Raw genomic sequence first — 24,674 nt, 5'->3', positions numbered from 1 at the left:
TTCCGTACTCTGTCTGTCTGTGACTCTGTATTTTGCCGCGAAAAGGAGGTGGCTGGACTAGTGAAATTGGTCCTGTACGAAAAGCATGTACGTACATTATGTCGAGTTGGTGCTTACTTCTTTGAGACGTCCTAGATGTAGCCAAGTCTCCTTTCGATATTGTGCCTGTATAGGTACCTAAGTTATTGCTCAGATGGTAGCCAAGTCTCCATTCCATATTATGCCCATGTCGACGGCCGGCTCGTTTTCGATTGTTTTGGTATTGGTATTGTGTTTTTCTTGCTGCACCTACTATACTGTACTGTACATAAGACTTCGTTGGTTTTCGGTCCTTCCCGGCTCGTCTCGCCGTCCGTACCTGCGTGTTGTTACAGTCGCTCGCCTCCTCATCACTCTATAGTACATCCGACGCACGCACGCAGGCATGCCATGCTTCTGCATCTGCATCTGCCTGCATCTCATCAAATCCGAATCCGAGCCCGAATCCATACCACGGTTCTAGATCCGTCTCCCCTGCTCGTGCTCCTGTCTCCATCGCGCCATGTGGTATTGCTCTCCAGCCAACTAATCAAACAAACAAATCAACAAGCAAAAATCCGCCCAGAGCAAATCAAGCAAATGTCCACCCTCCGTTCCGGCCATTTCCACAGCATGTAGAAACCCCAAAATCAATGTCGCCTGTATACCATTGAAACCGAAAGAAATCATATAAAATGTTAAGAAAAGCTCCAAAGTTGTGTAAATGCCACTAAAACAATGCACCATGCACATTACAGTACTTGCGCACCAATGCTTGTTTGCTGCTTGCTCATGAGATCAAGGGTATCATCCGCTTGCGTAGAATTTCAAGGGCCCTGAAGGTCGAATGCAAAGGAATTTCCGTGGTGTTTTACTCGCGTGGGTGGTGTATTAAGTGGTTGCGTCAGTCGAAGAAAGTCCGATAGTATTCGATCGCATTAAGGAGAACATGAAGGCGTCAAAAGTATAGAATGCAGAATTCGAGGCGTTATTATATAGAATTGGTCGTCGTCGATGGCGTATATAGGCGTCCATTAATGCGATCGTTGAAGGCGTAAACTCTAAGAAGCGTCTAATGGATCGAGTCCCGTCGTAAGAAAACAGGTTCGTTAAGTATATTGAAGGGCAAGAAGAATGAATTAACGTGGACGGCGTTTAAGTTTCTTCTAAGAAAATGAATTATGTATCGGGTGGTGGTTGTGTTGTTGATGTTGGAGGTGGAGGTGGAGGTGCTGCTGTCGCAACCAGTGAACTAATTGGGGCTGAAGTAGCAACCTCGACCGGACCTGTTACCGGAATAGCAGCTGAAGTTGCTATTGAAGTCGGCGCAACCGGTTCTTCATGTTCTATCATGGAACCAATGGTTGGGTTGACCTTAAAACTACCTTCTCCTGGTTGTTTGGGAGTAGCCTTCAGGAAATTAGCATTTTCCACCACTACAACTTCATGACATACCTTAGAAGCTTTTGGAGTGGCTTTCGGTCGTCTTTTTTCCCCTGGTGATCCTGCACGCTCGGGAAGTTCTCTCTCAATTGGTATTCCTGGACTCGGCGCATACTGGGGAGTCGGAGTTACCGCTGGACGGATTGGCGCATAACCAGGAACACTAACTTCCTCTCCTTGCATTTGGTATCCCATAGAAGTCGCCGGCGGCAGAATATCCCCTCGTGCAATAGCTTCCTGTTGTTTGCGCTCAACATCTTTCTTAGACGGTCGACCGCGCTTTTTTGGTTCTTGAGTCGGAAAGGACGTCGTGGACAGAGGAGAACCATTGGAAGGCTTGGGACGTATATCGCGCGCAATTGAAACAGGATCACCACTAGATTGTCGTCGCTTTGCTGGAGGGCCGGCGGCAGGAAAAAAGGGTTCCATCGCTCCAGGAGCTGACTTGCGCTTGATACCAGAGCTCGTCGCACTTAAATTCGGGACAGCAAGATTATGGCTTTGGCTTTGACCATGACTCTGACTCTGGATATGGGGCTGGAACATTGGCGCCGAAGGACTAAAGCGAAGACTTTCGAACGCGTCTTTACATTGTTTTAGGTTTCGTCCTGTTCTAGAAGTCAGCAATCTAATAAATGGTCCGATATATAGGTCAAAGTCCCGACAATGTCTGTGTGTTGTTCCGCGATATCGATTCGCGATCTGGGGAACCTTGCTTCGGAAGTTTTGCTGAAAATCAACGACAAACTTACCACGAGGAACCAGCATATCGTCCCACGCTGGGACTGAGGAATTGTCATTCAGAAAGGCGAAGAGTCTCTCCAGTGGAATTTGACTGGTCCTGATGGCTTCTGCGAGGACAAAGCGCTATAGACGGGGGCATATTAGTTTTAGGCGCAAAGATAGGGAACGATTGCGCCTGGAGTATCAGACAGCGACGACTCCATAACTCCTGTAGTATAGACCGCACCAAATCATCCACGTACCTTTTCTTCGTCTGAAAACGGTTGGTTGTCCATCTTGTTGGCCTGATACTGATAGGACTCGAAGAGAAAGATGCGTAGAGGAGGAGTGGAGCAACTGGCGCACGATATTGAAGGAGAGAGGGGGTGGGAGGAGGGTCGGCGGGAGAGGCGAATTATAGGGCATTAAGTATCTTTCTGGGTCTCTATCACTCTCGAAGCACTGTAGGGAGCGTGGAGTCGGTCGAGTGATCGTCTGATGTCGTTACGGGTCGCCGTGGGAAAGAGTGAGGCCGGCGGGGAGGTCAAAAGAGGGTCGGGTAGCAGGACATGCAACTAAGTAGGCAATGTTCTGTACGAAGGAAGGTAGAAGAGATAGTGGCATGGGCCTCGAAATGGGCCACTGGGTGAGGGACAGAGGGGTGAAAAGGAGAGCGAAGGCGCAAGGACTTGACGAGGGAGGTTGCGAGAAGGATACCTGGGTAGTAGGTGGGCCAGAACCTGAACCTGAACCTGAACCTGAACCAGAGCAGGATAGTGTAGACTGAGTAGGACAGAACAGGTACTGTACCAGTACAAAGTAAAATGGCAGGTTCGGACCGGTTGACAGGTCGCCTGGAGCGTCAAACCAGCGTCAAAGGAGCGGGTAAGTAAGGTAGGTAGGAAGGTCGGCTAGAGAGGGGGAGAGTAGGTACTAGGTAGGAGGTGTACCATGGGGGAGGAAGCGGGCGAGGAAGAAGCCCCGATGGCAGGATAAGGGAAGGGAAGGGGAGGTAGTGAGTGAGTGGGAGTGGGAGTGGGAGTGGGAGTGGTAGTGCAAAATCGCAGAACAGGAAAGAAGCTCAGCAACGATCAGGGTGCAGACCAGACCAGACCAGACCAGACCAGATCAAAAACCCAAACCAAGCCCAAACCAGACTGGAATCCACTGAAAGTCGGGTCGGCATGCTGTAGTGCAGCAGTAAATTACGCTGAAGACGTGCATGATGCACGCTGCACCAGGTGCATACTGCCTGCTGGACGTCCAATCCAGCGAGTGCAAACGGGGGCCGACAGACCAGATGATATGCCTGGGACTGGACTGGGAGAAGCGAACGGCTAACCAGAAGCTCGACAAGTTCAAGCTCAAGCTCAAGCTCCAGCTCCAGAAGCACAAGCACAAGCACAAGCACAAGCACAAGCACAAGCACAAGCACAAGCCCAAGCCTGCTGCTCGTCTCGCCGGCGGCAATTCCCAGACTCCCACGGTCCCACCCTATCCTGTCCCGCCCGGCAGCAGCTGCCACTGCAACTGCAACTGCAACTCTCACTCATCCTCATTTCGCCCTGCAGCTCCAATTTCGCCAACCTTCTCGTTCTGCCCTCCATTTCCTCCCTTTTTCCCCCACGATGGTCCCGTGAGAAGCACGAGTGTCGTCGAATTTGGATCCAGGGGAGTCGGTCGCTTTCTCCATTGGCCGCCACTGTTTGCTTCGCTGGCAGCCCGTACAAGCATTTCCACCACTGAGGATTGGACAGGTTCGGCTGGCGACAGGCCAATCACCACCCAGAAGTGCCGTGGAAGCCCTTAGCGGACCTTGAGAGATCGCAAACTACCGTGCCATCTCCAATCGTTCGGCCACTGATCAACTCCATAAGGCTGGCAGTTCGTCCGCTCGCGCAATCCGCCTTTGAGCCGCAATATCATCGAGACATCAGAGAAAGGAATCGCTGCATGGTCACCGAAGACTTCGACAGCAGCAACTCCGTTGGCTATGGCGGGGTGGTAGGGGATGCAGAGCAAACAGAAGCGCATCAGCGCAAAACATATGCGACCAGATGCCAGACCCCGACTTCGCAGACTGGCAACATCGCAACAAACTTCAAAGAAGCGCAGAATCTCAAACAATGGACAGCCCCGCCCGCAATCTATTCTTCGTCGCGGTCCTGGCCTTCATATACTAGAAATCAGTGGGGCAAGCAAAGTTCGCGCCAATTCTGCAGAATGCGCTGTCAATCTTTCATAGGGAGGAAATATGCCTATGCCTCCACCCGATCATCACCATTCTCATCGCTGACGTTACCGACAGGCGGAATGTATGCAGTTACTCGTTCCCTTTACCCGATCAGCCATAAGTGTGTAGTTTTGGAAAGATAGTATGCAGATGGTCGCCTGTTGGCAAGAAGCGGTCAGGTACTGTTGGGCTACAGGATGCAAGCCAGAAACCACGACACTTCACACCAAATGATTTCGAAAGGTCTATGCGATGTGGCCAAAATCTGTGTTGGCAACTACAATCTACATGGAATACGGACTGGAAGCCTGATCCTCTTTATTCGAATACTGCTTGCGGGCACAGTCAACATTTTCGGAGGCATGTTGGCTAGGACAAAGGGTTTGCTCAAATCGATTTATCGAAGTTGCGGATCATACCACTTCTTTCTGAAGCATTCATGATGTCCTCCTCGACGAGAACAAGCCGAGACGGTGCTGCCAGTTCAAGGCGATCGTGAAGGCGGAGCACAGTCAGATGGACTGGCTGGAATGCCATATGGCCACCGCAAAACATACACGAGAGCCACGAACACGAACATACATCAGCTATGCCGAAACCTGCCATGGAGTACTCATCATACTGCAATTAATGTAAGTGGTATTTATCTTGGGATACATGTATCGGGAGGGATGGAGGCAGGGATGTTGGACGCCGAGGCTCTTTCTTACTCAGTAAACACTGCTGTCGCATGGTCAAGCTGTTAAGAACATAGTCTGGAAACGACCACCAGAGTCCAGAGGATATTTTTTTCTCCAGAATTGCTACAAAACCACTTACAAGCCAGATATCTGTCAGATTGTGGAAAGCGCACTTTTGTCGCATGGGGAAAGCTCGGTAAACTCCGGCGCTTGCTTCTCCAAACTGTATCTACCTACAATCTTCATCTTTCTTCATAGCAATTGATATTCTGAACGACTGGCACGGGCGAGAGGGCATCCTAGTGAAAAGTAATATGTGAGCGCGGGACAACCGAGCAAAAGGCAATCCGAGGCTTGGAGACGAGAGAATGTGGACGAGGTAAAGAGGCGCGCTACTGTATTCTTCGTCCATTTCTACTGCATCATTTCGCGACCATCTTGTTTCGTCCTCCGCTGTTCGTCCCCGAAACTCTCCCAAGTCATTCACTTCGAGGTTGCGCTTCATGTGTGCGTCTGCCAGCAGCTCCGCTCCCTCGACTACCACGAATACACTCTCCGTCGCAAATCGCGCCGTTCGTTGTCTCCACCATCCCTTCAACGGCACAACACAGCGAGGCGCAACCACTCTTTTGATTTCGCATCCTCCTAGCAACAGAAAGGTCCTCGCGATTGACAGAGCCCACTGCACATATTACCAGTATTACAAATAGCATCTGGCCAGCCGTGGACAATTGTGGGGGAATCCATTGCGGCACCCAACATCAAGCTAGAACGAAGTGAGGGCATACTCAAGAGCAACCACTCCTGCAGATCCACGGACGTCCGCTGAGAAGCATCACAATAATGGCAGACGACACTCGAGACGTAAAACCAGCAGCGGTAGACGCTGCGCTTGGGGAGATGAAGCTCCATGGAGACGGGTCACCAGAGGACCAGGAAGATACAATCATGGTTAATGGCAAGCATGAGGAGTCTTCCACACCAAGCTACCTGAAGAGGTCACGCTCGTCGACTCCGGCCATAGAGCAATCTACATCACAATCTCCGTCACAGAAAGGGAGCGCAAGCCAAACACCGAAATCGCAAGATGAGGAGGAGGAAGAGACTATTTCTGGCGACATCACAGTTACGGTTGAGCCTGGGAAGGCACCAAAATTGTCAAGGAAATCGTCACAGAAGGTAATATCTCGACCACCAATTCTCTTCGATGACGTGCCAGATTCTACAGAGGAAGCATGTACGGTATTTCAGGTAATCAAGGACTGTATTTATGGATCTAAGCATATGGGATCCTCTGAACATGATGCTCTGGATTGTGACTGCTCAGAACAATGGAGTGAGTGTTTTCATTCCCCCAAATCGGCGCTGTACTGATGGGGTCAGGCAATGGCAAAAATCAGGCATGTGGCGAAGATTCGGACTGCATCAACCGTGCGACTAAAATGGAGTGTGTGGACGGAGATTGTAATTGTGGCTCGGGGTGCCAAAACCAGCGGTTTCAGCAGAGAGAATACGCCAACGTCTCGGTCTTCAAGACTGAGAAGAAGGGCTACGGTTTGCGTGCAAACGTTGATCTCAACGCTGACACATTTATTTTTGAGTATCTCGGCGAAGTCATCAACGAACCGACATTTCGAAGGCGAACCCAACAATACAACGATGAAGGCATCAAGCATTTTTATTTCATGTCCCTCACGAAGCACGAATTCGTCGATGCGACAAAAAAGGGCAATCTCGGGCGGTTCTGCAACCATTCCTGCAATCCAAATTGCTACGTGGACAAATGGGTTGTCGGGGAGAAGTTGCGCATGGGCATTTTTGCCGAGCGACACATCAAAGCCGGCGAGGAGCTGGTCTTCAACTACAATGTGGACCGATACGGTGCTGACCCTCAACCCTGCTATTGCGGTGAGCCAAACTGTACAGGCTTCATCGGTGGCAAGACGCAGACTGATCGTGCCACGAAATTGCCTCATGCCACGATCGAAGCGCTGGGAATTGATGATGGAGATGGATGGGATACAGCGGTCGCCAAGAAGCCCCGAAAGAAGAAGACTGGCGAAGACGACGAGGAATACGTTAATAATGTCCAGCCTAAAGGTCTCGATGAAGAGGGTGTCCGGAAAGTCATGGCCACGCTCATGCAGTGTAAGGAGAAGTGGATTGCCGTCAAATTGCTCAGCCGTATCCAGCGCTGCGATGACGATCGAGTTCGGAACCGAGTGGTGCAGATGCACGGCTACCAGATTCTACGAACCACCCTGACCACGTGGAAAGACGACAACAATGTCATCCTACAAATCCTCGACATTCTTTATAAATTCCCCCGGCTCACTCGCAACAAGATCAGCGACTCCAAAATCGAGGCGACGATTGAGACCCTTGTGGATTCGGAACATGAGGATGTAGCATTCGAAGCTAAGCGACTCTTGGAAGACTGGAGCAAGCTGGAGGTCGCCTACCGCATACCTAGAAAAAAGTTCGACCCGAACGCTGTACCGATCTTTGAACGTCGAAATACAAAACGATCAGAGGATGTCACCAAATCGCCTGCGACCCCAGCAATCGTCGCTCCTACTGGACCACGAAGTAATCTTCCTCAGAGGAACCTTAATTTTGCCGCTGCACGACCTCCATTCCGACGACCACCCAATGCATTACCCCTAGGGTGGTTTCAGGCCCAGGATGAGAAAGGAAATGCATATTATTATAGCAAATCCGGTCAAACAACCTGGGTAAGGCCTAATTTCCCAGCTCCTGAGCCACCTCCACCACCCAAAGCTCCCCCGAAAAGTGTTCAAACTGCGAGAGCCATTCAAGATATTATTGATAGCATCACGAAACCCGATCCAAAAACTCCAACCCAGTCAATACCCACTGGCGATTCAACTCCAAAAGAAAAGAAGCCGACTGAGAAATGGCGTGCACTTCCTCAAGAAAAACAGATGAAGCTTTATGAAAATACCGTAAGCTCTCTCGCCCATGTTAGCTGAATTCAAACTGACACAATACCAGCTCTTCCCACATATCAAACACGTAATGCAAAAATTCTCCAAACAACTCCCCCGAGAAGACCTCAAGAAGTTCGCCAAAGAAGTCGCCAAGAAACTCGTCGCCTCCGACTTCAAAAACAACCGCGTCGAAGACCCAACTAAGATCTCGGAGAAACAAGAAAAGAAAGTCAAAAGCTATGTTCGTGATTTCTTCGAGAAGGCGGTGGAGAAGAAGAAGATTCTTGATAAAAAGAAGGCTGAGAAGGCTGCTTTGAATGGATCGGGAGTTAATGGATCGGCGTCTGCTTCTGCATCTGGAACGAACGGGAAAGCGGGTGATGAAGAGGACGATCAGGATCAGGACCAAGATCCGGACCCAGTTGGTGATTTATCGCCTACCGTGCTCGATGCACCGCCTTCATCTCTCCCTGCTACGCCTTCCATTTCAGCTTCTGGCTCAAACTCAGATCTCAAACGTAAACGCGACGACGAGAATGGCGATGGTGATGAGACTCCAGGAGGGACTGGGACTGGTGCTGGTGATGACTCGTTCTCAGACTCGAATAAACGTTTAAAGGAGGAGGAGAGCCCGCCTCCGCCGCCGCCGCCACCTCCTGCGGGGGGAATACCACTGTTGGATGTTGAGGGGGAGCTTGATGCTGTGATGGGTGGAGATGAGGAGGGGTTGGATGGGAATGGCAATGTTGTGATGGAGGAAAGTGAGGAGCAGAGGGAGTTGAGGAGGCAGGAAGAGGACCTTATGAGGGAGAATGAGGAGGCGATGGCGCTGGAGATGGCGGTGCGTGGTAATGAGGAGGGGAAGGGGGAGAGGGAGGGGTGGGGGGAGGCGGTTAATGGGAATGGGAATGGGAATGGGAATGGTGCTGGGTATGATGTTGATATGGCTATGGATGGTGCAGAGGAAGTACACCAAGGCCAAGGGCAAAAGCAAAGCATGGAGACGGGCATCTCAAGTCGGTGACCCAAGGGGTGGGGTGGGGGTGGGGGTGGGGGTGGCTAGCGATTGATTCATTGATATGATCCGGAGGCAACTATATCTGCATTTTGCATTTACGGATTTCGCTTGCATGCATGCTTCAAGGGCGGCGGACGGGGTGGGTGGTGAGTTCTAGCGGGGGGGGCATTCATTCATGCATGCATGCACGGCTTTGGGAATGAGGGCATGCGAGAGGAAAAGGGAAAGTGAAAAAAGGGAAAAGTGTACGACCGAGAGTCTGTAACTTTGTATTATAGCCATACCATACCATATCATATCATACTACACTTACTACACCATACCACACCATACCAGACTCTACCATGCTATACCAGACCAGAGTATTTCAACGAAGGATAGAGGGGAGGGATGGGTGGATCAATCATTCAATCAATCAAGATAAGACAAGATAAGATGTCTTATATTCTGCGTTTCGAGGAGGTAAATGTTCTGTTCTGTTTTGGAATTTCGTACATTGCTGGGGAGATCGAGGTTTGCTTTGTTTAACTAAGTTTATGTACCTACCCAACCTAGTAGCTAGGTAGCATTGAGCGCTCGCTGTGAAATCGAAATATCACAACCCATCATCTCACATCTCAAATGCTCTCTTTCTTTCCTTTTTTTGTTTTGTCTCAAGAACTCTACTCTTCTTGCATTCCCTACGCCAAACCTGAACCGGCTTCACACTCGCCTTCAGCTCGACTCCAGTGCGAGGGACGGGATGGAACCCTCAAAAAGGCGGGGCAAGCGGATAGCCCCACCTCTTCCCGGCGCTAGGTCCCAAAGACGCTTAGATTGGGTGGGTAGGGCAGGGGTGTGAGGGTGAAGACAGGGGGGGTACGAGATTTTGTTGCATGTCGCATTCAGTTCACCTTTACACCGGCTCGCTTAAAATTGGGGATGGTTAGAATTCAGGAGGGACATCGTTTTTTGAGGGGTGGTGGGAATGGGGATCAACAACAACGTGAACAACGACGCACTGTTATGATTTGTGCTTGAGATAGGAGTTTGTTGTGCTTTCCTATGCGATGCGATGCGATGCGATGCGCATGTGTTAATTTGAGCATACGCGTTTAGTACGTTGAGTTGCGCTCTCAAGTCGGGTCCATGGGTTGAATGTGGATGGGGCGGACATGTTTGTTAACCATTGGCAGGACTGATCAGCCAGAGTGTTGTATACAGCTGGGATAGGTAGTTCTTTCTTCATTCTTGACATTGCGTGTACTGCTCCTGCTCTTTCCTTCCTTCCTTCCGTTTCCAGGCGGGTTTCGAGCTCGTTTCTTTTCTCCATCCTCTCCTTTCCCCATCCTCTCCAAGTACTTATCGAGTCATTCGCGATGACAGCTCATTCCGTTTGATCTTTCTCGAGTGTGTTTTCCCCCTTGGAAGACGCAGCCTCGTGAGTTGTCGAGTGCGATGTAAGTCCGCCTAATGTATATTGTGACGTGCATCCAGCATGCAGTCGGGCGCCAAGGCTCTGCAGCTGCGATGTAACAGGCCGACACAGCTCACGATATCTCGACCTTCACGCCCGATCCTAGCTTTGCTTCTTCTTTGACTTCCTAGCATTCAGTTCCTTGTTCTCTATACATCTCAACTCAGATCCTGACGACTGCTTCGACACCAATGCTTGTCATCGGCGCAAGGGCCGGGCGACATTACCAGCATTTGTAACAAGGCTAAGAGCTTACTTGTTGATATTCAAGACATTCAGTTGTATGTCCAAGCTGAAGTTTCTCTGTGTTATGATTCCCACAGAGTTGAACTGATGTGTGGGATAGATGTCGAACGGTTCTTCAGTCAACTCTCACAGTCTAGAGAGCCTAAAAGAAGTAGTCGTGGCCCTGGATGATGACGGACGTACCATTAGTCGTCCCGCTCATCAAGCTTACAAAATTTGTAGAGCTTCCTCGCTTTTACGAATACTCTGTCTTCGCACGTCAGATATGCGACTACCTCCGTATACTACGCATGAGACTGTATTTTACGACAAATCTTTTTGTCTTGGTTCATGATGGCAATCGGAAACAGGTTGCAAAGCTGGTGCCTATTAAAATAGATAAAATAATGCTTCCGTTGGTGGGATATGTTGATGAGAGTTCCGCTGTTATCTTCAGCATACACTTGCTCACGTGTCTGACTGGTGAATTCGGGGTGAGTTTCATTGATAGAAGTGGAGGTATCGATCTAGTAATCAGCAGTAGTCCAGGTAATGAGACACTGGAAGAATCAACACCGCCGCCTCTCGCTTAATTCATCTCGGTAATAAAACAAACACATCAGCAACAAGCAGATGCCAAAAAGAAAGACAAAAGAATAACAACAAGGCCTTCTAGCCTCTCACATCCAAAATTACTTGGAGACTCAAGTCTTGCTGTCCAACTTCAAAGCCAAAGAAAAAGGGAAGAATGTTAGAATGAAACCCAAAATATATTCCGGCGACTGAGTATACCGACGAATCGATATAAACAGCCCTCCGCATACCTTTGAAGTTCGCAAAGTCCGGAAAACCGGACCTACTACGTCTTCACAATTCTGGCCAAGCAGTCGGTGAGCCGACCACTGTGACGTCATGGAATTGATGGCGGAGAGTAACTTATCTCGCTACTTGAGGGGGCTTGGGTTGGAACCGTGAATTTGGGAATGAGTTGTGTTGTGTTGCTGAGGTGTTTATATGGTGGAGGTGAGGAGGAATTAATTCACTTTTGGATTTTGGTTGGTGGTGGCTGTGGGGGATGATGAAGCTTTTCTGTGAAAGTACAAGGTTTTATATAGATAAGGTATGTGTTCTTATACTCTATTCTTTCAAGTAAGCCAATCAAAAAAGCGATTTCCTGTTGACTTGGCCAGTTGGTGGAAGCTCTCTTGTGGCATGACAGGTTCAGTGACAGGAACAAACTATCAAGGACAGACCCAACTACCAGTCATTTGCGCGTCTCGTTTTCTTTTTGAGCGTCCCCATAGATTGGAGACTGCTCAGACTAATCTCAAAGGGAGGCACCAGGGAAGATCTAACAGATGAGTTCTGAAGTAAATAAGACTCAATCAATCACTAGATATGCAGCGAAGACTTGGAAATAAATTCTATGATGCTTCCATCACCTCAGAAGATAATTAGCTATAGTGAAATAAATGAGAGGAGATCGTAAAGGGAGAATATATCTGACACTCATTGTCTCCGTTACCTTGGTCATCAATTATCTATAGCAGACCATTATGCTTAGCCGAAAATTACCATTAACAGCTCTAGCTTCAACATCAAAACAAAGCCGAAACTAACCACAAATACCAAAAACATTCACAAAATAAAAAGGGAAAATGGCAGGCTGACGCTATGTCTTATTCACGCATTTCCGTGGAAATGTGTATCTACACCTCTCCACCACTCGAGGTCCTTCCTAGGCCCTGTTCTTCCCACTGCACTCCAGAAACTGACGTATTTGTACTGCACGTCCAATCTGGGATCTTGGGAATCGTCAAGTATGGGGGGCAAGTGATGTCATTTTCAGTATGAGGAGGAGTGGAAATTGGGTGGTTATTTGGCAGACGGGCAACACTGTACTTGAAGCTTACACTATTGGAACCCTTAGCTGCGTAGATGGTATGGTATATGAATATTTTTGGTTGTCTTTGGACTTGAACGTTCCGCAAGGGTGAAGCACTTGTCAGCTGACGGTTGTAAGATTTGCAAGAAATCGAGGTGTGCTAATAATGAAGACATGCATCTAAACACAACGAATTCGACGAGTTGGAATTACGCCTAATTCAGACCTTCGTCGTCCATACCGTACGCCTTTGCCAATTCCACATGCTGCTTTCCAGTAGCAACAATCTCCAGACTCCAGAGCCGATGCATGCATACCTGCCAGTGATTTCATTACGGTCATTCGTGCCACACAAGTCAAGGTTCCTTTCATAACAAATCATGGTTCGCCCAAGAGTCTGGCTGTGATGTCTCCCATGTATGCTTCCTCAAGCTCGTAGTCCTCGCCGTTATTCCGGTCAATGCTGACGAAATTGAATGCGTCAACGACACGGTCTAATTCGAACCCCATGGCTACAAATCTGTCGATCAGATCTCGGTTGTATCCTTGATATCTACACATATATTAGCGGAGTCTTTAAACTTCGGCATGGACTCGTACCGGGCAATAAGGATCCTCTCCTCCTCCTCCCGAGACAGAACCTTTTGTGTTTTTGGCTTGGATGAAGCAGGCTGCGAAGCTGCTGTAACCTCCCATTGTGTAGTCTTCGGTGCTGAAGCATGCTTGATTGCCCACTCTCTTGCAACCTTCTGGAATTGTTCTGGGTTCTTCATGAGCATGCTCGCTACTTCTGCATCTTGTGGGTCCTTGGGCTCGGGTGTGCTGAGGAGAGATTGGAGGGAAAGAAGGGCGGATTTGATTGTGAGGACTGGTGACCAAGCTGTTCCCAAAGTGTCGAGACAGATGGCGCCCTACATTGTTCTTAGTTCCCCAATCTTCCAAAGGATCAAGTTATACGCACTGTCTGACTGCTAACATTGGGGTGCCACAGCTTCGTTTGGAACTTCATGACTGGAGGCCTGAATGGGTATTCATTGGGGATTGTAATGTCCACGACGTAAGTCCCACCTTCATATGGAGTATCTGGAGGGCCTGGGAAGGACGCGTGTAGATGTGAAAGATCTCCGTCTGCAGCCTCGCAGAATATCTTGGATTGGGTATCATTCTGGATGTCTGCCAACTCCTTGGCCACTCTTCGAAGTCTGTTGGATGCCATAGTGGGTTGTGAAGCGACTTTGGAAGGCAATCTGGTTCAAGTGTCGGTTTGAGGTGTCTAATGTTATTCTTAAGACTAGGTCTTACTCGAATAAAGCTCGAAGGAAACCCCAAGATGGTGGGTCGGGAAGTCCAGAGGGTCGGGAATGGAACGGGCAATCGACAGGACAAAACTTTAGCAGAGCAAACTTTCAAATTCTGCGATATGTCAGAACAACTTGAGAACAAAGCGAAGGAAGTATATAGTATCGCAGAGTGAGGAAATAGGGAAAGGTGCTGGCAAGGCAGTCTGTAGGAAGCCTTACCGTGGGGCGGGTTGTGCTGGCGGGGTACTCTGGGCAATTCGAGTAGCTTTGAAGAACAGGTTGAGAAGTTGTAATCTTTTGTGGCGGCTCTAGAATGAGACTGTTGTATTACCAGACATATGTCAAACCCCTTCTCTTTCTTGGAAATGGCCGAAGGTGGGCGATGTCTCAACGTGGTTCCAGTGAATGTTGCAGCTCCTCAGTAATTCGAGGCTGTGATTTATCGATCCCGGCTGGGGCTGGATGCCTCACAGTCCCGATATTATGCCTTACTCCTAAGGCTGGCAACAAGGCTGCACTTTTAGCGCAGATCCGAGCTGCCATTCGCGTCTCTGTCGCCTGCTGAGCTACAAGCTGGCGCCCCTTCCATTACAAACACCGAATTACCATACACCTTTCCTTCCAACAACCTCAACTCATCGATTAGACCAGACGAGTCTCTTCGATACATCAAGCCTTCACTTCCTGTCATAGCAGCGTTAGAAACAGCTGCAGGTACGATGGTAGGCTTCTCAAACATTGGGCCGAAGATCATTATTGACAATATCATAGGGAAATCAACAGTCCGGGCTCGGAGGAGCTGGTCAAGGCGGAGACAACAAAGATGAGAAGGACAAGAAGGTAGAGGATTACTGCTTGGCATGATAGACCCAATGATACTAATCATTCGCTGTAGAAGGAGAAGCCCAAGTACGAGCCACCACCACGGCCAACAACTAGAATCGGTCGCAAGAAGCGCAAGGCGGCTGGCCCAAATGCCTCTGCCAAACTCCCTGCCGTCTATCCTACCTCACGATGCAAGCTGAGATATCTTCGAATGCAACGAATTCACGATCATCTGCTTCTGGAAGAAGAATACGTTGAGAATCAAGAACGGTTACGAAAGGCAAAAGCTGCGAAGGAAGGAGGAGCCCCAGTATCTGCCGCCAGTGATCCGGAGGCTCAGGACAGAAATGCCGATGAGCGTGGCAGAGTTGATGATATGAGAGGTAGTCCGATGGGTGTAGGAACCTTGGAGGAAATGATTGATGATGATCATGCGATTGTCTCCAGCACAACCGGCCCCGAATACTACGTGTCCATCATGTCTTTCGTCGATAAGGATCTGTTGGAACCCGGTGCGAGCGTCTTACTTCATCACAAGTCTGTGTCCATCGTTGGTGTTCTTACCGATGATGCGGATCCTCTGGTTACGGTGATGAAGCTGGATAAGGCCCCAACCGAGTCGTATGCGGATATCGGTGGTCTGGAGTCGCAGATTCAGGAAGTCCGGGAGTCGGTCGAATTACCACTTCTACACCCAGAGCTGTATGAGGAGATGGGTATCAAGCCTCCGAAGGGTGTTATTCTCTACGGAGCGCCTGGTACAGGAAAGACTCTGCTCGCAAAGGCAGTTGCAAACCAAACAAGTGCGACTTTCTTGCGTATCGTGGGTAGTGAGTTGATTCAGAAGTACTTGGGTGATGGGCCACGGCTTGTCAGACAACTCTTCCAGGTATGCATCTACGGATTCTACTATATTCGCCACTAACCCAGAACAGGTCGCTGCAGAGAACGCTCCTTCGATTGTATTCATTGACGAAATCGATGCAATTGGTACCAAGCGATACGAGTCTACATCTGGAGGAGAGAAGGAGGTTCAAAGAACCATGTTGGAGCTTTTGAATCAACTGGATGGTTTCGATGACCGAGGAGACGTGAAGGTGATTATGGCCACAAACAAGATCGACACTCTCGACCCTGCGCTCATCCGTCCCGGACGTATCGACCGAAAGATCCTCTTCGAGAACCCGGATCAAGTCACCAAGCGCAAGATTTTCACTCTACACACATCCAAGATGTCTCTGAACGAAGATGTTGATTTGGAGGAGTTCATCAACCAAAAGGACGATCTCTCCGGTGCGGATATCAAGGCTATTTGCTCTGAGGCTGGTCTGATGGCTTTGAGAGAGCGCAGAATGCGTGTCCAGATGGCGGATTTCAGAGCTGCTAGAGAGCGTGTCTTGAAGACGAAGACTGAGGGCGAGCCGGAGGGATTGTACTTGTAAGGGAGCATGTGGTAGATGGATGGAATGGAGGATAGAGCGATTACTTCTCTTCGTGGAACTTGTATTCTAGAGAGGATCGTAATACATCACAGATGATGATTTACTAGCTTTTGCTCAATCAATCTTTCACCTGTTCGCATGTGCAATGAGACAGACGACTCTGGCTGTTACGACTTTGCCATGATCCGTCTAGCGATTTCTCCTGGATGTGCATATAGCTATGGTGGGTTTCTCATGGCACGATGAAGACGAGCACCACTCAAAAACTGACCCTTGTTTTACTTATTTTTGGATAATCCAAGCTCTCCAAATTCATGTAAAGAGGAGAGTTAGGTGCTCCTCCTTTTTCTTCCTAACACTTTTTTCACGTCTTACATCATCAAGCTAATCAGTCATTCAAATGACCAATTAGTTTGCTAGCTGTAAATTGCTATGGCAGAAAATGCAGAAGAATGAGAAAAGAACTTGGATAGTTCCTAGATTGAGGGAGTGAGTTCTAAATACCTAGCACTTGAGACGATTAGAGACTTGTAGTGGAAGAAAGATGTAAGGTAAGTGAGTTGGGTAGCTCGTAGGAAGTGGAAGTGGCACTTCGGCCCCGTATTTATTCTTCCTCGCTTACCAGAGGACAAACGCACGCACTACTTCGGGAGAGAAGAAAAATAAAAACACTCGCACAGTGTCTACCAACCACAACTCAGCCTCGGACGGGAGAACGCATAAGCAATGATGTCAGATATACCAAAATACACATATCTTCAGGGGAAAATATAGAACCAAAACCAGAGGTCTCGCTGGACCAAATTTCGTCCCACTTCTCCCACACCCACGACAAAAATAATCACAAAAATTAAAAAAAAAGAATAGAAGCTCTTCTCAACGAAGAACCTCGGGAATTGAGCCCGAGGTGGGGCTCGAACCCACGACCTTGAGGTGTCCAGATGATGATGTATATCTCATAAGAGCCACACGCTCTACCGATTGAGCTACCCGGGCAGGGTAGATGTTTTTGTGATTTGATGGAGGGAAAGTGCTTATTTGGGTAGATTACAGGAAGTGTGGTTTCGGAGTGGGGTGGCTTGGATTGGGGTGGAGAACCTGGTGTGGATGTGGATGGATGTGGATGGGAAAGGGGGGGAGGTGGATGCGGGTGGTGAAAATTTTTTGAGGGAAGAGTTTTAGGGGGGTGTAAGCGAGTGGGTAGTGGGTTGGACGGACGGACACCGCTTTTTTGAGCGGGAGGTGAGACGGTGGGAGGTTTTTGATATTGGATTTGAGTTGGAATGCACTGAATTCACAGACTTGGGAATTAAATCTGAAGTTCATGAGTTTGCAAGCAGATTTTGAGAGCGAAGTGTTTCCCAATGCTAATTCCCGTTTGAGTATTACTCTCCGGTGTGCAGGTAAACAAGATAAGCGAGAGGGGCTTGAGGGGCTGCCGCTCGCTCATGGATACAGTCTAAGTGAAGAAGCTGAGTGATTCTATGTATATCTATTTCTCACTCGTCGTCAAAGTCTAAGCATACTGCAAACGACTCTCATCCCACCCCGGCTGCAAAGCACTCCAATCCTTATTAAACACAAAGTCCGTCTGATACGCACCATAAGATATCAACTTCACCGTATCCAGCTTCGCGCCCTCATCTGTCATAGCCCAAAGACTCAGGGCAACAGTATTCAACCCCCTATTATTAATCACACCAGGTGGAACAGGGAACCTGGTCTGCGGTCCAATATGAGGGACATATTTCCCATACTGGTATCCATTCACCCATATCATAACTCTGGCTACTGTACCAGCTGGAGCGCCGAGCTCGATACCAAGTGGAACGTCCAGATCAGAATCGATGTTGAGGTGGAATGTAGTGGTGTAGAAACGGATTCCCGAGGTACTGAGACCGGTTGATGGGCCTGAACGGTCCCACGAAGAGTCCGGCGTGAAGCCTGGGAGATGCCAGCCTAGACGTTCTGCGTACAGACCACCTTCATTCATGGGTCCACGGACGGGATCTAGGTTCTTTGATCCGCCGGCGTTGCCTTGGATTTTCCATTGGGTGAAGCCGGTTGAGCTGGTGGCGTTGGGGAGGAGAGATGCGCCGAGGATTCCGCGGGGATTCTCGACTCCTTTTGCGGTGGAGGTTTGGTCGTGGCCGTGGTAATCTACGACGACTGTGAGGAGATTTTCGCCAGACTTGAGGGACGCCTTGGGGAGGGTGAGGATGGATGATGTGGTCGTAAGCGAAGCGTTTCCTACGTTGCCGCCGATGAGGTTGCCATCTAACCACGCCGACCAGCCAAAGGCAAGACCTCCGGAACAAGTGATGTCCACGGACGTGAAGTTTGTGCCTGTGAAATACCCGCGATAAATCTTGGCGCCTGTGTAGAATCCATAGTCACTCGAAAAGAGCACTGGCTTCGTCAGAGGGGCGACTGGACTGAGAGTCGTACTTTTATTGCACACAGCCCACTTCGAGTCATCGTACGATGCCAATTTTTCCGGTAGAGTATCCTTAGAGCGCCAGTTTGTAAGGGCTGGAAGAGAAATTGTTCGATCTTTAGCCCCTGGGATTTGTGCTGTGACTGAACCATAGGATGTCTTCGTCGCGGGTAGGCGTTTCCCGTTCCAGTCGATCGTTTGGATGTCAGAATTTCCAGTGTAGACTTCGATCGTTGTCGCGTTGTCATTGTCGCCAGATACATGTACAACACCATGAGATACAGATGCACTACGGACGAGGTAGGGACCCAAAACAAAGATTTGCTCGTCAGGTTTGACATCCGGGTTGAGTGTTGTTGGAGGAGCCCAGAACTTCCAGGCCGTTTGTTGGTCAAGAAGGTAGATCAGCACATTCCCAAACTTGACAACAGTCTTTCCAGTGCCTTGAGTATAAGTGAAAGTTACCGTGCTATTTACTGACTCGACTGCGACTTTAGTGGTTCCTTCAGTGCTGTGTGTGGTGTCTACAGTGCTAGTCTTGATCGCAAATTGGCCTGCCTGACCAGGCTTGAGGTAAAGAGCAAGCACATCGACGTCGAAGATACCGTACGTCAAAACGTCCGCTGAGGAGTAAAGAAGGGTGTTCTTGCCAAAGACATAGTCGGTAACGAGGATCTTGCTTTGGCGACCATCCAGATTGATATTTGGCACGGTGATGACGCCTTCGGATGTATTGAGATTCGCGGAGAAGGTTGTCGAGTCTCTGGATTTGGATGTTGCTTGCTGTACGGTATAGAACCCGGCACCAGTATCGGGATTTCGAAGCTCCCATGTCCAGATTAATGGTGTAGACACCTGAACTGTTAGCGACATCACACAGGCCGATATTCCAATACTTACTGCATATCCAGTTCCGTTGCCAATCATGTCAGTCTTCAGGAGGTCCGTTGATACGCGCGTGAACAGACTGATCAGTTTGGTTTGGTAGAACTTATCCTGAATCTGGCGAGTTTCCCGAAGAGGGGCAGAGTAGTCGTAGGAAGTGTACACTACAGGAGCGGCGGCTAAACTTGTCAGTAATGGCGGTATCCTAGATAAGAAAATACTCACAATGACCCCAATTTGTTCCTCCCCAAGCCATATACAGACTCAAAAGTGTTATACGCTGCCCTATATTATTCTTGTAGTATACGTCCGCAAATACCGGATCATGTTCTGCAGCACAATCATCGTAAAAACTTCCGCCCCAAGGAGTAAAGTACCCGGCTTCGAACTCTGCCAAATATTCTGGCTGAGTATAAGAGTAGTTTTGGAACCATTGGTAGTAGTTCCTGACAAGGTTGAAGCCAGTGTTGATGTTTGTGCATGAGAATCCTCCAGGATATGAATCGAGGGCATAGATATTTACTGCCCCTCCGACATTCTTCAACAAAATCAGTATGTGTTGCCTACCAGGGACAACAACCAGAAGTTCGGAATTCTCCCTCCAATCCAGATAGTCATTCGTGTTTGAAAATTGCACGTACCTGATAATCCGTACTCCACGACTGCGAACGCATGCCCTTCTCATTATGTGTTGACGGCACCGTAATACCAGCATCCAAGAATGCCTTCTTAATCTGCTCCATATAAATAACCAGCGTGTTTGTCGCTACATGGGATGTTTCCTGAAGCTCGTTCTCGTGCTGATTCAAGATCACAGGTCCTCCTTTTGTAATTTCGTTCCTGGCAATGATCTCTCCAATCTGTGTAATCCATGGCAACCAAGCATCGTGGTATGTTGCATCGCCGGTCCGCAGGTTCCCCAAGCTTCCGTCAGATCCCCAGAGGGCCAATCCTCCACCATTTGTTTCGGCATTACAGTATGGCCCTGCTCTGGCGATCACCCAAAGCCCTGCTTCTTTCGCATAGTCGAATAGCTTTTGGACGTTCTTTCCCGAGGTTTCGAAATCGTAGACGCCTTTCGATGGGGAATGGTATGACCAGAAGAAGTAGACACTGCATATATTAGCGGAGTTACGGACTTCGCAGAGCAACGTACCTTATGGTATTGAGACCATTGGCTTTGAACTTATGGAAGATGTCTAACCACATCTCAGGCACAGGCATGCGCTGATAGTGGACTTCCCCAGAGCTGAAAGCGGTAAGTATCACTACTAAAATTGGGTCTTGGCGACTAACAAGATAAAGACTCTGCTGCCATTGATGGTCAAACTGTATGGATCCCATGTTACTGCTTTCGTCAGACCATTATCTGTTGCGATTCCGCCCCAGAGAAGGGATGAAAGGACAGTAAGAAGGTGCAAGAAACGCATTCTCAAGTGCTTGGAAGTGCCCAAATTGGATGAGGTACTGCATTGTGCTTTTTCGTGAGCATAACATTAGTTTTATAGCAATTAAACTGTATAGCAAAGGTTACATTAGAGGGACATTTCATGACGAGCATCTCCCTAAGTCAATGTAATGTACGTGATGCTTCACCCCACTTCCTTGCCACTTGGGAAGTATAATTGCATTTCTTCCAGCAATCAGACGGTCAAGAGAGTCCGGCCGTGCCTGAATATGGTTGGCGCGCATACCGGATGAACTGCACAGGATGGATGGATGCGGAGATGGAGACATATGAGGGGGTCAGGGATGAATAGGGAAGGAGAAAATTACCCCAGAGTTTGAGAGATCAAGCGAAATCAAGCTCTCGGCAACCAATGCGCCGAGGAAGTGCTGTCACGTGCCAGGTACCGTTCTTAGCGGTGATGATCCCCCTCCTTCGAAGTGCTCAGGGTTTGTGGAAACTTCATTTCCAGACTCGTCAATTCGGATCTCTTCCGAAATCTTACTCGGTGGTGCGCCGCCTGATGTTGACATATCATGTATCCGAGAACCGAACAAGCGAGTTTTCCCAGGAGAGGCAGATGAGTCTGGAAATCTCTTAAGACCCAGATTGGTGCGACATGAAAGGAGTTGCAATCGGAAGCAACACTTTGGGAATGAAATTCGTCTCCTACTATCAAGTTACTATCAAGCCGAGCGTATCGGATCTGCACGATGACACAGAAACATTGTCTGGAATGGGTCTTGACATGTTGCAAAGCGTGCGAGACTTTACTTAATTCCTACAGCGAGTACTAATTTGATATCATAGGTTAAGTTCACAAGGATGGGAAGGATGAATGTGAGTAACTGGTCCCTTTCTCAAGTTTCAGTTGCGTTAATGAACATCAGATTCTCCGCCAGAGTCATATGTTCGACTTCAAGTGACTACGCCATAGCAGTATGAGCATTCACCATACATAATACACATTCACCTTGGCTATCACCAGGAATGTCTGCTCACAACCCGGGCTGTGAGTCGTTTCCAGGATTTTAGCTTCAATTTTCACTATAATTCCGAGCTGGCCGTCCTTTGTCGGTTTAGAATATCTCAGTCACTTTGCGTCGAGAAAGGCTATAGCGCAACGACAACGAAAAAACCGCAGAAACCTCACCCTCTCTCTGTTCCACACAATTTCCGCAGCTGGACAGAACGCTTTTGCAAAAATCCAACCTCTTCCAAATGAAATCTTCTGGCCGTCTAATCAGCAACCTGCAGCAATGGCTCAGCGCCCAAAAATTGAAATCCGAGACCTGCCCCCTCTGCTTCTCCGATTTCATAGAGATCGATCTCCGCTGGGCATGTGTCCAACCCGAATGTCTACAGAAGATCTGCAAGGGTTGCTTGAGTGGCTGGTATGGCATGAACGCTGCTGGCAAAATCATCAATACCGCCGCTCTGTCATGTCCGTACTGTCGGGGTGATCCGATGGCGACGACGCTCGCCAAATATGGCAAGGGTATTCACGCAGTTGGGAATCTACAGACTGCGGTGGAGGAAAACAGTGAATGAATCTCTGCGTGGTGTATCCAGTGTGGTCATGCAAAGCGGTACATGGAACGAGTTTGTATGGGTGGTGCTCCAGCTGAGGTCACGAATTGGTCGTGTGATGAGTGTAGAGAGCCGGACACTGAGGGAGAGGAATCGGCATTGCGCGTGAAGAAGTGTCCTGGGTGTGAGACGATGACGGAGAAGATTGGAGGGTGTGATCACATAATTTGTACCGTGCCGGAATGTGGAGCGCATTGGTGCTGGAACTGCGGGGGAAAGTTCAGTAAAGAGAGTATTTACGCTCACATGGATGTGGAGCATGGTGGGTACTATGGTGATACAGATTATGAGGACACTGACGACGACGAATACAATGAAGAGGAGGATGAAGAAGGAAATTGGGATGGGGATAGTGATAAGTACTTTTTTTGTAGCAGTGATGGACATCTTGGTAGCGATAGTGATGGAGGATGTGAGAGCGGTTTAATGGAGGCGGGTGAGCTTTATCTGCCTCCGGAAAGGTATTGAAGCTAGATGCCTTGCGGTTTGTCGAGTTCGCTTTGTTTAACGATGGTAGGGAGGTATCCATAGGAGGACATTTGTTGTTCTGATACGGAGCAAAAATTGCGATAGAATATACCTCATCGAGCCAGACGTTTCCTCAACGCGGTGATCTTGTACTGTATCAACTAAATTCTGACAGCCTCACTTCCCTACATGTACAATGATTTTCCCCTTACAACCACCCTTTTTCAAAAGCTCAATAGCTTTCGGTACATCTTCATACTCAAAGACCTGCTCAAGGGGCACCTTGACCTTCCCATCAACAATCCACTGAGTGATCTGTTCCAAATCCTCCCTAATATTCTTCGTAACATACGCCTCGATCTTTCTAACGCCACCACCTAGGATCTTGGGCAGCAACATTCTGCTCATAAAGACCCTAACGGTCTCAAGCGATGCGCTACCGCCCACTTGCATGAATTTACCTCCAGGCAAGAGAAACTTATCCGCCTGCCTGTACAAATCCGCCGGAGAAGTCCCAACATTATCAACAACGAGAGAGTAAACAAGCCCGTCCTCAACCAAATTCTTGGTAACATCCGTAGTCGTATAATCAATCACCTCGTCTGCTCCATACTCTTTACACAGTTCCACATTCTTCGTCGAACAAGACACCGTAACGTGGCATCCCACCGCCTTAGCAATCTGCACGCCAAACCCTCCCACAGACCCTGACCCCCCATTAATAAACACTTTATCCCCCTCCTTTACATTCGGCACGATACACTGATACGCAGTCAAGCCCGCGGTGCCTACCCCCGCAGCAAGATCCTCATCCAATCCCTTCTCGGGAAGAACCGCACACGCTTCATAACCCGTAACGACAAACTCCCATAGTGATCCAAATCGTCCTGGATCCAATCGACCAAAGACTCGATCCCCGACTTTAAAGACATTTGTTGGGGAACCGAGTTTGACGATACGCCCGCTGAAATCTAAGCCCGGTGTTGCGGGCTTGGTGACCATGAGGCCGTTAATGAGGGGTGGCATTTCGGCGATTTTGTAGTCGGCAGGATTGAAGCTCATGCTTGTTACGGAGATGAGCATTTGGGGTTTATCTGAGGAAAATGGTGGTTGGGGAGCGGAGGGGTTGAGGTGGATGGTTTGGGAGAGGGGTGCCGAGGAAGTGCTGTATTGCCAGGCGCGCATTGTTGGCGGGGATGGTGCCGCCATGTTTTTGCTGTAGTAGTATTCCTGTATTTTTTGGAAGTTTGAGAAGGAGATGGATAGTAGATTGAGGGAGAATTTACAATATATGTACAACTGTTTTGGGACGATATTCCGAGATCCGGGATGGTGACGTGATTAAGGTTTGATGTACATGGAATGGAGGTGGACGAAGTTTCTGCTAGTGAAGAGAAAAGTGGATTGGGTGGCGATTTTGCCAAGGCTCGCTTAAGAAAGAAAACAAGGGAATGAGAAAGTCTATTGGGAATATGTTGCGATGATGCTTTCATGGAATGGGGAAGACGTTTGTTATTGTCTGAATCCCTTTCACTCTTGTCTCTTCGATTTTGTAGGTATTGCAATGTTGACTTCCTGCGAATGCAGATAAAATCGTGACTTTTCACAGCTTGGAAGGTCTCTAAGCTCGAGTTCTACATTCCATCT

At 48.8% G+C, this 24,674-nt stretch overlaps 8 protein-coding genes across 9 annotated transcripts; 4 read left to right on the top strand and 4 right to left on the bottom strand.

Moving 5' to 3' along the window:
* Window positions 1-1,197: 1,197 nt before the first annotated feature.
* On the bottom strand, window positions 1,198-2,480 carry ONS95_009539 (uncharacterized protein; the record flags this gene model as incomplete). Its single annotated transcript, XM_058503138.1, has 4 exons — window positions 1,198-1,428; window positions 1,474-2,069; window positions 2,214-2,328; window positions 2,448-2,480. 4 exons carry the CDS (start codon window positions 2,478-2,480, stop codon window positions 1,198-1,200), a joined length of 975 nt encoding a protein of 324 aa, XP_058362072.1.
* Window positions 2,481-5,373: 2,893 nt separating this feature from the next.
* Window positions 5,374-9,394, top strand: SET2 (histone methyltransferase set2). Its single transcript, XM_058503137.1, has 3 exons — window positions 5,374-6,433; window positions 6,481-8,063; window positions 8,113-9,394. The coding sequence occupies exons 1-3, from the start codon at window positions 5,941-5,943 to the stop codon at window positions 9,070-9,072; spliced, it is 3,036 nt and encodes a 1,011-aa protein (XP_058362071.1). The 5' UTR covers window positions 5,374-5,940; the 3' UTR covers window positions 9,073-9,394.
* A 3,275-nt stretch (window positions 9,395-12,669) lies between these two features.
* Window positions 12,670-14,356, bottom strand: UBC1 (Ubiquitin-conjugating enzyme E2 1). Its single transcript, XM_058503136.1, has 4 exons — window positions 14,153-14,356; window positions 13,594-14,045; window positions 13,233-13,543; window positions 12,670-13,185 (listed from the first exon to the last, which is right to left on the bottom strand). Exons 2-4 carry the CDS (start codon window positions 13,846-13,848, stop codon window positions 13,011-13,013), a joined length of 741 nt encoding a protein of 246 aa, XP_058362070.1. The 5' UTR covers window positions 13,849-14,045; window positions 14,153-14,356; the 3' UTR covers window positions 12,670-13,010.
* A 143-nt stretch (window positions 14,357-14,499) lies between these two features.
* RPT2 (ATPase of 26S proteasome regulatory subunit 4) lies at window positions 14,500-17,387 on the top strand. 2 transcript variants are annotated; one of them, XM_058503135.1, is made up of 4 exons: window positions 14,500-14,655; window positions 14,705-14,773; window positions 14,829-15,647; window positions 15,694-17,387. In XM_058503135.1, exons 1-4 carry the CDS (start codon window positions 14,653-14,655, stop codon window positions 16,198-16,200), a joined length of 1,398 nt encoding a protein of 465 aa, XP_058362069.1. In that variant the 5' UTR covers window positions 14,500-14,652; the 3' UTR covers window positions 16,201-17,387. The 2 variants fall into 2 exon arrangements, with proteins under 2 accessions (XP_058362069.1, XP_058362068.1); XM_058503134.1 differs by having other exon boundaries at window positions 14,500-14,773; window positions 15,694-16,476.
* A 303-nt stretch (window positions 17,388-17,690) lies between these two features.
* On the bottom strand, window positions 17,691-21,281 carry ONS95_009534 (uncharacterized protein). The gene is made up of 6 exons (XM_058503133.1): window positions 20,819-21,281; window positions 20,679-20,771; window positions 20,164-20,635; window positions 19,748-20,060; window positions 19,538-19,701; window positions 17,691-19,492 (listed from the first exon to the last, which is right to left on the bottom strand). Exons 1-6 carry the CDS (start codon window positions 20,950-20,952, stop codon window positions 17,717-17,719), a joined length of 2,952 nt encoding a protein of 983 aa, XP_058362067.1. The 5' UTR covers window positions 20,953-21,281; the 3' UTR covers window positions 17,691-17,716.
* A 909-nt stretch (window positions 21,282-22,190) lies between these two features.
* On the top strand, window positions 22,191-22,520 carry ONS95_009533 (uncharacterized protein; the record flags this gene model as incomplete). The annotated part of the gene is made up of 1 exon (XM_058503132.1): window positions 22,191-22,520. One exon carries the CDS (start codon window positions 22,191-22,193, stop codon window positions 22,518-22,520), a length of 330 nt encoding a protein of 109 aa, XP_058362066.1.
* Window positions 22,521-22,805: 285 nt separating this feature from the next.
* On the top strand, window positions 22,806-23,027 carry ONS95_009532 (uncharacterized protein; the record flags this gene model as incomplete). Its single annotated transcript, XM_058503131.1, has 1 exon — window positions 22,806-23,027. The coding sequence occupies one exon, from the start codon at window positions 22,806-22,808 to the stop codon at window positions 23,025-23,027; it is 222 nt and encodes a 73-aa protein (XP_058362065.1).
* A 177-nt stretch (window positions 23,028-23,204) lies between these two features.
* ONS95_009531 (uncharacterized protein) lies at window positions 23,205-24,236 on the bottom strand (the record flags this gene model as incomplete). Its single annotated transcript, XM_058503130.1, has 1 exon — window positions 23,205-24,236. The coding sequence occupies one exon, from the start codon at window positions 24,234-24,236 to the stop codon at window positions 23,205-23,207; it is 1,032 nt and encodes a 343-aa protein (XP_058362064.1).
* Window positions 24,237-24,674: the final 438 nt, after the last annotated feature.

The sequence above is a fragment of the Cadophora gregata genome (genome assembly GCF_030347475.1).
Source record: "Cadophora gregata isolate MNR1 chromosome Unknown scaffold_3, whole genome shotgun sequence".
NCBI lineage: Eukaryota > Fungi > Ascomycota > Leotiomycetes > Helotiales > Ploettnerulaceae > Cadophora > Cadophora gregata.
The sequence above is the reverse complement of the archived record's forward strand: the minus strand, read 5'-3'. Positions and strand labels throughout refer to the sequence as shown.

What these genes read in the sequence shown, in the direction of transcription:
- SET2 (XM_058503137.1), top strand. Translation starts at nt 5,941, where the DNA reads ATGGCAGACGACACTCGAGACGTAAAACCAGCAGCGGTAGACGCTGCG. An exon ending in TGACTGCTCAGAACAATGGA is followed by an intron (nt 6,434 to 6,480) that starts GTGAGTGTTTTC and finishes TGATGGGGTCAG; the next exon opens with GCAATGGCAAAAATCAGGCA. An exon ending in TGAAGCTTTATGAAAATACC is followed by an intron (nt 8,064 to 8,112) that starts GTAAGCTCTCTC and finishes ACACAATACCAG; the next exon opens with CTCTTCCCACATATCAAACA.
- UBC1 (XM_058503136.1), bottom strand. Translation starts at nt 13,848, where the DNA reads ATGGCATCCAACAGACTTCGAAGAGTGGCCAAGGAGTTGGCAGACATC. An exon ending in CCAATGTTAGCAGTCAGACA is followed by an intron (nt 13,544 to 13,593) that starts GTGCGTATAACT and finishes AGAACAATGTAG; the next exon opens with GGCGCCATCTGTCTCGACAC. An exon ending in GAGAGGATCCTTATTGCCCG is followed by an intron (nt 13,186 to 13,232) that starts GTACGAGTCCAT and finishes ATATATGTGTAG; the next exon opens with ATATCAAGGATACAACCGAG.
- RPT2 (XM_058503135.1), top strand. An exon ending in AAGATGAGAAGGACAAGAAG is followed by an intron (nt 14,774 to 14,828) that starts GTAGAGGATTAC and finishes CATTCGCTGTAG; the next exon opens with AAGGAGAAGCCCAAGTACGA. An exon ending in TTGTCAGACAACTCTTCCAG is followed by an intron (nt 15,648 to 15,693) that starts GTATGCATCTAC and finishes AACCCAGAACAG; the next exon opens with GTCGCTGCAGAGAACGCTCC.
- ONS95_009534 (XM_058503133.1), bottom strand. Translation starts at nt 20,952, where the DNA reads ATGCGTTTCTTGCACCTTCTTACTGTCCTTTCATCCCTTCTCTGGGGC. An exon ending in GGCAGCAGAGTCTTTATCTT is followed by an intron (nt 20,772 to 20,818) that starts GTTAGTCGCCAA and finishes TACCGCTTTCAG; the next exon opens with CTCTGGGGAAGTCCACTATC. An exon ending in AATGGTCTCAATACCATAAG is followed by an intron (nt 20,636 to 20,678) that starts GTACGTTGCTCT and finishes TAATATATGCAG; the next exon opens with TGTCTACTTCTTCTGGTCAT.